This window comes from Metopolophium dirhodum, chromosome 1 (assembly GCF_019925205.1).
Source record: "Metopolophium dirhodum isolate CAU chromosome 1, ASM1992520v1, whole genome shotgun sequence".
In the NCBI taxonomy this organism is placed as follows: Eukaryota; Metazoa; Arthropoda; class Insecta; order Hemiptera; family Aphididae; genus Metopolophium; species Metopolophium dirhodum.
In genome coordinates, this window is record NC_083560.1 from 51,419,007 (window position 1) to 51,430,844 (window position 11,838).

General features: G+C 36.5%; 1 protein-coding gene across 1 annotated transcript; it reads right to left on the minus strand.

Moving 5' to 3' along the window:
* Window positions 1–237: 237 nt before the first annotated feature.
* LOC132934994 (fork head domain-containing protein crocodile-like) lies at window positions 238–4,532 on the minus strand. The gene has a single exon (XM_061001428.1). It carries the CDS (start codon window positions 3,582–3,584, stop codon window positions 1,518–1,520), a length of 2,067 nt encoding a protein of 688 aa, XP_060857411.1. The 5' UTR covers window positions 3,585–4,532; the 3' UTR covers window positions 238–1,517.
* Window positions 4,533–11,838: the final 7,306 nt, after the last annotated feature.

Consider the following 11,838-nt stretch of genomic DNA (forward strand, 5'->3'; position numbering starts at 1 on the left):
GTGTATATGCTAAAATATTACGTGTGAAGTTTAATTAGCTGTACCGTTTTCCTCGTCATAATGCAATACAACTCAAAAACTTAAAATTCACATTATTATATTATTACAATACAAGTACCTACATCATGTAATGTATACGTTATAGTATATTATAGTATAATAGTATGCTGTGTGGCATGACACCCACATAATATAATGGCTTGCGGCGCGTCGAGATGATAATATTTTACTCGACTTGTAAAAAAGCACGTTTGTACAATTTTTTATATGTTGTAATATCGAATTGAATTTATTTTACTTAAAACCGTACACATGATAAATATTTATAAATATAATATACACATAATATAAATATATACATATTATTTAGGTAAAATATAGGTACACGGTATATGTATAGGACACGACCGCAATGCGACAAAGTCACATTACAAAATATACACGTACATATATCGTATTATTGTATTTGTATGTATAAGTATAATATTGTATTGTTGTATATATATATATATATATGTATATAAAAAAAATACTTAAAGTACAACAGTTTGCTGTGCGTACGCGTATAATATAATATAGTATAGTGCGGTGGCGGCGGCGGCGGCGTCGTTTAAAACCCGACCAACGCCGCCGTCGCCGCGCACGAGACGACGACAAAAAATAGTAATATAAAAAAACTCCCATTTTCAACGTACATTTTATAATATATTATATATTAAATCTATAATTATTTTAACATACTATATGGTCAAGCGGCGAAGACGGTCGTATGTCGCTCGACGCACCTATATATAATGTATATATTGGCACGCATCGAGCGTCCAATATATACACAATAGTACAGCTTACTACTAGGTTTACAAATATAGGTACATATAATTCACAATATTCACATATGTTATACTTTCATGCGTATAAAATATATAAATACCTATAAAATATATTATATGCATATATATATGGGGGGGGGGGGGGGGCGCAACTACATACACAACAATTTTTGCATCGCATCGCATAACTATTTTGTATAAATTAATTTTTATATATATTATAGATAAACATAAAAGGTCGTTTTGTAAATTTTTAAACGCGTACACACTAACATAAAATATATACTGTACACACACACGTATAATAATAATAATAATAATAATAATAATAATATAATAATAATAATAATAATAATAATAATAATAAATCTAAAAACGAAACATGACGGTATCAAACACATTTGAGTATAATATAATAGTTTATAGGTAGAAGGTACTCGAGAGATTACTAGAGAAAAATAAAATAAAAATTACGCATTCGTTGCGTACCGCGGTCACGCATGCACGCGTGACAGACACTTGGAAATTATCGAAGAAAAAATTAACGCAAAACGTGTCTGCAATATAATTACTATTGCTGATGCCGCTGTTGTTGCCGCAGGCCCACCAGTGACCACGCTGCCTTCAAACAAGTGGCGGATATTGGTGCTGGTGGTGCTGCTGGAGCTGCTGATGGTGATGGTGATGTCACAACGGCGACGACGATCCGGCAGCGGCGGCAGCGCCAGACACGGACGACGCTGACGATTGCGGTCCACCGGAAGCTGCTGCGGCGGCGGCAGCTGCTGCAGCAGCCGCGGCCGCGTGATAAAGCGACGCCTGCTGGTGGTGTGGATGTGGGTGCCCGTGGTGATGTGGATGATGTGGGTGCGCGTGTGGGTGGTAGTAATCGTTATACCCGGCCGTGGTACCGTACTGCGAAGCCGCTGCCATTTCGTACATTTTCTCGGCGGCGGAGGCGGCCGTCGCGGACGATGCAGTGGCTGCGGCCACGGATGCGGCTGACGACGGTTTGTCGGACGCTGATGCAGCAGCAGCAGCTGAGGCCGTTGGCGGTGGCGGCAACAGTCGCGTAATTGAAAATGGATGGTTGGATGCGGCAAATTCGGCAGCAGCTGCGGCCGCGGCAGCCGCTGCTGCAGAAGACTTGAGGTGCTGTTGCAGTTGCAGTTGCTGATGGTGGCTATGATGCTGCTGCTGCTGCTGCTGGTGCTGCTGTTGTTGTTGGTGATTGTGATGTGCGGCGGCCGCAGCCGCGGCGTAAATGTCCACCGGGCTGTGCTGCTGCTGATGGTGTTGCTGCTGCTGGTGGTGATGCTGCTGCTGCTGGTGTTGTTGTTGCTGGTGTTGGTGATGTTGCAGCAACGACCCAACCAACATGGACGATGACGAGTCATCGTCGCCACCACCGTGTTGTTGTAAGTGATGGTGCATGTGGTGCACGTGATCGTGGTCACTGTCATGGTGATTACCGTTGTTGTGGCTATTTTGGTGATCGTGCGTATGGTGGTGGTGCAGAAGTAAATGATGTTTGCCGTGCTGCTGCTGCTGTTGGTGTTGTTGGTGTTGATGGTGCATGCCACCACCGAATCCCAAGTCTGCCGCAGCGGCTGATGACATGAGCACGCCACCACCAGCACCTAGTTTTTGATTATGGTGGTGTTGCAGTTGAAGCAAGTGGTGGTGATGGTCAGCAGCAGCGGCGAGTACGGAGGAGGACGACGCCGATGACGGCGGTACAGATGACGACGGCTTCTTGTCCAGCACCATGTCTAAATGGTGCTGCTGATGGTGATGGCCACCACTTAGTTGATGTTGACCACTGAGCTGGTGTTGACTGCCACCGCCACCACCGCTGTGTAGCATGGGCGACGAACTTTTTGAGTGATTGTGGCCACCGTGGTGCTGATGGTGGTGACCACCGTCACCGTGCTGCCGGATCGACGAAGCGTCTTTTTTGTCGTCTTTGAAACGCTTTTGCCGGCGTAGGTAGCAACCATTCTCGAACATGTTGCCAGAGTCTGGGTGCAAAGTCCAAAACGAACCCTTACCTGGTTTGTCGGGTGTCCGAGGCACTTTAACAAAACAGTCGTTGAACGACAGCGAGTGCCTGATGGAGTTCTGCCACCGCTGTTGATTTTGCCGGTAGAAAGGAAACAGATCCATGATAAATTGATAAATTTCCGAAAGTGTGAGCATTTTCACCGGCGAGTTTTGTATGGCCATCGTAATGAGCGAAATGTACGAGTACGGAGGTTTAGCGTGCGTGTAGTTCCGGCGGTACGTCTTGTCGGCGCGAACCCGTTGTAGCGCCGCGGCGTTTGCGGCGCCGGTTGGGTCTCCGCCAGCACCAGCGGCTGCAGCGGCGGCGGCAACAGCGGCGGCCGACGCGTTCAAGCCGTACATAGCCGCAGCGGCCGTTGCGGCGGAATTCATGCCACCGTACAGTTGCTGTTGCATGTTAGCTGCGGCTGAGGCACTGCTCCCGAACACAAGCTGCTGTTGCTGTTGCTGTTGCTGTTGCTGCTGCTGCTGTTGTTGCTGTTGCTGTTGCTGTTGGTGGTGTGACTGCGGAGGCGGTGAGCACAACGATGGAGTCGACGACGGTCCGCCACCACCGCCGGCGCCGGTGGTCGACGAATTCCCGCCGTACATGGCCGCCGCGTTGACAGCAGCGGCAGCAGCAGCTGCGGCCGCTGCCGCAGCAGTCGCCGTATCGGAGTACAAAAGTTTTTGCGACGATAGCATTGTCATAGTTGGCGTTTTTTACTTTTACCTATTTATTGGTATAATAATAATTTATTATATTGTACCTATGATGTGACGACGGTTGCGGGTGTGTGCGGACGGCGTTACTTCACGTGTGTATACGACGTTGTCACTCGCGCTGCAAACACGTAAAATATCAGAGGCTACGGTGGATGAGCAGCGACCGCGACGGCGGGGACGACGGCGAAAACGGTGACGGCGGCGCTAGCGAATGCGGCGATGACGGTAACGGTGGACAATCGTACATAATATTTGTCCACAGCGAGTGTACGGCATATATAAAATATGTGTATATAAATATTTTGTAACACTTCCCGTCGCGGTGGTCCGTGTCTCTGATCCGACGGTGGTTTCCTGGCTGCGGCGGTAGCTCTGCTGTCACTTCGAACCGTGCGTATGTGTACCGATGTCTCGCGCAAACGGTGCGGTATACTCTCGGCGCGCGGTTCACAAACACTGCAACGATGTACCGGCGGCGGTGAATTCGCGCGCGTCTTTGACTATCGCGGACACGGTAACAATCAACGGACCGTTATATATATATATGTTTCACGGCTAATATATTATATACCTACGTGATGCACCGTACAAAATAACGACATGATATTATTATTATGTGTTTGTGTGCGTGCGTGTGTGTTATTTGCTCGCAGGTATATAATGTATTATGTGTACGCGCGGCATATATATTGTTCGTTCGGGCAAGGCTGATCGCGGCAAACTGCTGCCGTCGTTAAACCGACCGAGCGAGAGTGTGGTGCCCCGCCGGCCCCGGTCACGGTCCCGGTCGACGGACACACACACACACACACACACCTAACGCACACACCCACCAAACACGTATACTTGTATACGTCGGTGGTGGGGCCTGGAAGGAGGTGGGGCCGGCCGCCGAACAAATGTATAATAATACGTGCCGGCGAGTGCGTGCGCGTGTGATCGTGCGCGCGCGGCGTTTACGGTGGCACAGCGTGGAGCGCCGGAAGCGCGGTGCGGCGGTTGACGAGGTGCGCTCGCGCATTGGACGACGTCCGAACGCGACGCCGTACGCGCGCCCCGCCCGCGACACCACGTCGCGACTCCCCCGAACCGCGGTCGCCTAGACTACGACCAATCGGGCTTCGGCCCACCGTCGCCGCCGGTCGCTACTCCCACCCCACCACCGACGACGCGATGACGGGTTTTCCGCCGCCGAAGCCGACGGTTTTTTTTTTCGCCGTTCGTTTTTTCCCCGCATCAGTCACGTCGCCGCCGGCACACGCACACACGGTCGGTTGTCTTGCCGCCGCCGCCGCCGCCACCAGCGCACCAGCAGATGTTTGGCCCGTCTGTACTTCGAACTGCACCCGCACCGCACCCCACACCGTGCCATGTAGCGGACTTGGGCGCATATAGTAGGTATAGTGATGTTTCAGTGTAGACGGGCTATACCTAAACGCCGCCGCCGCCGCCCGAAGTCGTGGAAGTCACACCTGAAGAAAATAGAGAGCGCTCGTTTTACTATTTATCAAAATTGTTTTTTTTTATACCTACATTCATAATTCAATATACCTATATAGTATGTAACATTAATGTAATATTATGATAATATATAACATTGAATACATGTAATAATACGTTGGTATACCTATGTTATAGTTAATATATAGGTATTATATGTGATGTGCGTTTAACGGTCCCGTATAGAATTACCCGATTCGCCTTTTAATTGTGGCGTCGGAGTAGTAACAATATCCGTTAATCTCGCACTGAACGCGTTTACATATTATCATAAATATTATTAATAACGTGCCTTGTATCTTTTTCTTCAAAGTTAGATTTTTACTTAAAAGTAGGTGGCTATATTTAAGTATCTGTAGATACTTATATCTAATATCATCTATATATTATATATTCAGTATTTTGGGTTGTATACCTATATGTATATGTAGGACCTACAAGCTAATTTCTCGTCTTATATAGAATATTATATAGAATAGAACATTCGCATTATTGTAACTATGTATTATGTCTATAATATATACGCATGGCAAGGGTAAAATTATTAAAATTATACTCCCCCCTCATATTATATAGGTACCTATAATATTATAGTATATATTAATTAATAAAAAGAAATCTTATAATTTGATATTTTTTCATAAGTACTATACGACACATATAAATATATAATTATAGTCTGCTGCAGCAATCTATTCAGTATATGCGTATAGGTATATAGTATATAGGTGCCTACTTATTTGGTAGTGTTTAATGTGACCAGGGGGTAACCATTATATATAATACATACATAGAAAGAAAGTAAAATATGAGATATCCAGCAGAGTTATACAGTTAAACCTATCTATTATTGGCAGATTATTCTGCATGATGCCTATATATACTTATGCACCCATATAGGGTTCTGAATTTGAAATATTTCAATGAAATTATGAAAAATACTTTTTCTTCTTTTAAACGTGTTCGGTTATAGATGATTAGAAATAATATATTGATTACACACTTAGAAATAAATATAACATTTATTTTTATTGATTTATTATTTAATATTTGTATATTCTATATTATGTAGGTAGTTATAAAAAATATTTCTGGCATTATTTTTTTATGAGTTTTAAAATATTGTTGTATTCGGACCGTCAGCGATCCAAAAGGTAATGGTTTGAAATAAAGTTAAAGTCAATTTCAACAGTGAATGAAATAATAGTGTTTTTTCAGTAATTATAAAGTGCACAAAAGTCGTATATGTGTGTGTATGTGACTGAGTGATGTGAAGGTGCTCTTTTATTTAATACTTACAGATCATATTTTGTATATTGTAAAAGGTCACGACTCACGACTATTAAGAGCGTAGTTTATGTCTATATATACATTGTGAATATAATATTATAATATAGTATAATATAATATGCCTTCGCAGATCCATGGCTCTCAACAATATGTTATGAATTTATGATGTTGAGTTGGTTTATGAGTTTGTAACTTAAGAGTTAAAAGGCAATGTTTAAATTTGTTATATTATAGATTTGGTAAACAACTTATAAACTAGGCGTAAGTATTTATTATTCATATGTAAATATGTTACATATTTTCTTTGTTTCATATACAATAAACCAATTTTCACTTGGAAGTTGACGATTATAAGCTTTTAGATATAAAAAACATTTTATTTTTATTTTTCACGGAAATGAAATATTTCAAAAAAATAAATTTCATGAAATTTTAAAACCCTACACCCATATATATATGTAGGTTTAGAACAAAAGGATTATTGTTCACAAAGAAATAATATTTGTATTTTAAATACAAAGTGAAACACTTCCCCTCATTATATTTCCTAGCGATTTTAATGTTTACCCCATATTATATATAGGGGGAAACATTATTATATAATATTGTTTAACATATGGATATGGTTCTATACAACATACGCCCTACCCGTATATACCTAGTCACCTATATAATATAATATATTATGATATATATAATAACATTAATAACCAATGCGTATATATATATCGTGCTTTTTTATATTTTGTCTGCAGGGCTTTTATAAATAAATTAGTTTAACAACTGCATACATCAGTCGTGGGAGGTGGCGATATAGACGAGTGAACACTGAACTGAAAATCCGCCAAATTCTATAGTTCCGGTGGTATTATAGGAAACCATATTATATCGTTGGTGAAAATCTCTTAACTGAATTATATTCTGGTATCTATATATTAATTATTTTATATTTAACCGTTTGTGTCAATTCTATAGACCATCATCATAGTCGACGGTTGTAATTTGTAGGCGGTATCTATATGCACCGCGCTCCAGGAGACTTTCACAGTTTCACGTATATATGTTTGTTTTAATTATTTTATTTTTAAATTTTGTTTCAATAAAATATTAACAATAGCAGCGAGCCGATATATACCGCTACACTATACCTATTACGTGCACGGATAAATTATAATTTATATTAAATAAATATAAGTGTATTGTCGTGTTGAGGAGTGAGGACATAATAATATTATTATTATATACGGCAGTAAAACAAAATATAGTAAAATTTAGTCTCATTGTTATTGCTAAAATGTCTTTTTAGTACCTACCTATAATGTTCAAGTATAATATTCGAAGTATATACCTAGGTATAATATAATTAAATATACGACATTTATAGGTTATCACCGAACTCACGAGATTACAAAATAATATACGTATATTTAATGAAAATATTATAGTGACAGTCTAATAAAGATTAAAGATTTAATATAATTTGATTATTATATTTTATATAGGTTATTTATTGATTGGATATTATGATACTGCGACCTGATGACCTATAACGAACGAGCGTCAGTAGTTTAACTACAAAATTACGGTACATAATAGTATATAATATATACATTTTATAAATTATTTATACCTATACATCTATACAGATGATGCTTTTATAGTTAATGCTTAATTAAGTTGGTTAGTATATGATGGTTACCTACATGATTACAAAATAATATTGATTATTATAGAAAAGTTTGGGACCTATAATTTATAGTATTTGCATGCTTTTTTTAGATCATTCGATTATTATAGGATTAAATAAAAATCCTTTTTGGAGCATAAAAAATCTAAATCCAAATTAGTACTTTGCTATTGTTTTCCTATACATTTTAAGGTTTTCGCTTATTAATATGCTTTAATTGGAGTATATATTTATAAGCATCATCTATCTTTTAGATGATTTTTCTTTATTCTGTAAAATAAAAAATCGTATCGGTACTTATTGATAAGATAAGATTTACTAGATGGGCACTTTGCTCAAAGATATATAAAAATGAAATTTAACAATTAAAATGCCTATAATATATTAAGCTATATAATACCTACCAATATTGTGTAGATATAGATTTATGATATAAATATATATACCGCATATATATTAATAAGTTTATTGGCTCCTCACCGCGGTGATGACAAACTCTATTGACTTGCGATTTTTTTTTTAAGGAATTCATCAGTTGGCATCGATATGGAAGCGATATATATAATATAATTTATTATACAAAAATGTCAATAATTCAGTCAGATTTTTTTGTTTTAGTAGGTAGGTATACCTAAATATATTTTGTACTTTACCTATTAATGTTAATTTTTTTAAATGAATTATTTTATATTTTTATTGGTGATTTTCATGAGTGTGTTTTTTTTAGTATTTTAGGTCCTTAAGCTTAATATAATAAGATAATTGTTCAGAAAATTCTCGATTTTATTCGTTTCATATGCCTATTATTGAGCGGTGCAGACTATATAACATTATAATTGAGTATCTCATAGGTACCTGAAAATGAAGAAAGTATAATAATATACTATTTGAGTCCCGGGTATAAACGAATAATATAGAATATAGATACCAATTGAGTCCGCACTTGAGAAAAGTATAAAATATAAATATCAACTAGTTCAAACAATTAAAGAATTATACATATTATTATACTACACACATTATTTAATATACATTTTTCAAAATTAGGTAACATAAAAAAGGGAGGAAATTACTAGGTAACCACTTTGCTCTATAATACTGCAGTGTCGACTACTCAAGTGTACCTTGAAAATAGAACATAGGTAACAGAAATGTATACCTACCTATGTGTTAAACTTAAATTCAATACGAAAAACAATTTTGAGCGAAGACGTTCTGTCATATAATATGGATATTACAAAAGTGTGTATTAGATGCGATATGTTTTTTGATATTGATATTGATATTAATTTAATTTAAAGTTAGGGCCATTCTTACAATGTCCGGTAAAGTGTCGGTTAACGCTAACCGACTGATAACAGATTTTATCACCGGCGGAATTCGGCCGGTTATAAGTGTCGGTTAACTTTAACCGGATATTGTAAGAACGGCCCTTATAGTATTAATGGCAGGGCTTGCAAACGTTATAATAACGTTATGATTATAACGTTATATTTGAAAATTTGTAACTGTAACAGAAAGCGATAATCAAAAATAATTAAATACCGCAAAATCAAACATAATGATTAACAAAATATAATGAAATAGATATCATTAAACAAAACATAATGCAAAACGTAATTTATAGAATATCATTAAACGGATAATATCGCAAAACGTAATTTATTTAATCTCATTGAACGAAAAATAACGCGAAACAATATAATTTAAAATCCATTTATTTAAAAGTTATATTGGTTTCGTAGAAATATTTATTTCATAAATACGGACATTACAATTGATTACATTATATTCCCTGCTCGCATTAGTTATTATTAATACATTTAATAGGTATTAACACTTTTTAAATAACGTTGAACGCAAAACTTATGTAACTTTTTAATTCTGAATGACGATAAACGCAAAAATTGTGTAACGTTTTAATATTGTAAATAACATTAAACGGAATTTTTTTTCAAATGCAAGACCTGAATTTTAATGGTATACCTACGTATATTGATTACCTATTGTTTTCAGTGCCGAAAATATTGCGTTTATTATATGATTAATAATTAATATTTATAACTATATTATTATAGTATAGGTATAGGTAGGTTACCGCTATATTTATTATTATTATTAACTTTTGAGTCAATACCACCTTATCGTAGACCTGCAGTGTGAATATAATATAGACTACCTATATAGTCGGAAAAAAAGATAAGAAAAGATAAGTCTACATGAGTATACCTATATCGGCTATCATATTATATTATATAATTGTACCTACTAGAATATAATATTTTGCTATATATATTGTTATTTGTTGGGTAGGTAGTAGGTACCTATTAATATTGGCTATATATACTTAATTAAATAGTTATACATGTATTGAATTTATATACAATTTACACTTCTATAAATTGCTCATATAATTTAAATTTTGAAGCCAATATGGAGGATGAAATGGAGAATTATTATTATAATATAACGTTAAAATTTCTAATTTTTTTTTGTGTGTTTTTCTCCTTGGGTATTATTTTGGTGATTTGTGAATAGGTTTGTGGTATAGGTAAATAGTTAATAGCTATTAAGATTACCTAATTTAAATGTTATGAATATGTTACTGTGTACATAGGTATATAAAATAATAATATAGGTATAAAGGTTTAAGTGTATAGGTTTGCATTACATATAATAAAATACATGTTATACATGTTTTTTTGAAAATCTAAGAATCATAAATATGTTTTTGTTAATGAGTAATTATATAACATCGAAAACCTCAATCAAACCTGCAAAATCGTTCTGCAGGAACAAAATATATAATCTTGTATCCAGACCCAAAACATATTAATTATGTTAAACAAAACCATTATTGTATAATTAATATATTCATTGCTCCGCTATATCTTATAAGAATCTAAATCATTTTTAACCATATGACAGGTATCTGTAGAATTTTTTTGTTATAGGCCGAAGTCTGTAAAAATGGAAAAGTATGATGTTTTTATTTTAGTTTGACGGAACTCACAGTTAGTATTAAATATAGACCCAATTAGTGTTATATTTTAAATTTTCACTGGAATCGATTAGTATCTAAATCTACTGGGACTCAATAATTCGTTCTAAAATGTTTATTATTGGGACTCAGTTTGTAGCAGCCCTACCGACAATAAAGTTTGAATTAGATTTAACCGTATCTATAATATAATATGTATAAAACCGGTACTCGTATTTCTATATAATGTGTTATAGAGCAGCGTAATATAGTTACTGTGACGTACTGAGTATACTGACTCGAACGATTACACTTTTTTAACACTATAGTAAGTTGTCAACTGTTAATTTCATGACTGCGTAAGTCGATTAACTGTTACTAAGAAAATAAACTCTACAGTTAACTGTTATCTTTTTGCCACGTAGGTATATACATTATCCGCATAAAACAATATAATATAATACCATTATTATCCCGCTAAATTTATTATTGCGCACATATACATTGCAGCCATATCGATATGCGTAAACATATAATAATAAATTAAGTATAATACCTATCTAAGAGGCTAAATATTTATTTTTCATTTTTAAGTTGACAATATATACCTAAAGTACAAATAATTCCTACAAAACGGGGTTCACTTATCACTTATTACCTATAGGTATAGTTATATCGACCATATATATAGTAAAATAGGCTGTAGCCCATAAGCGCAAAATATGACCCAAACGCAACCCAAAAGCGCAAAAACAAATAACCCAAAAGCGCAAAAAAAATTA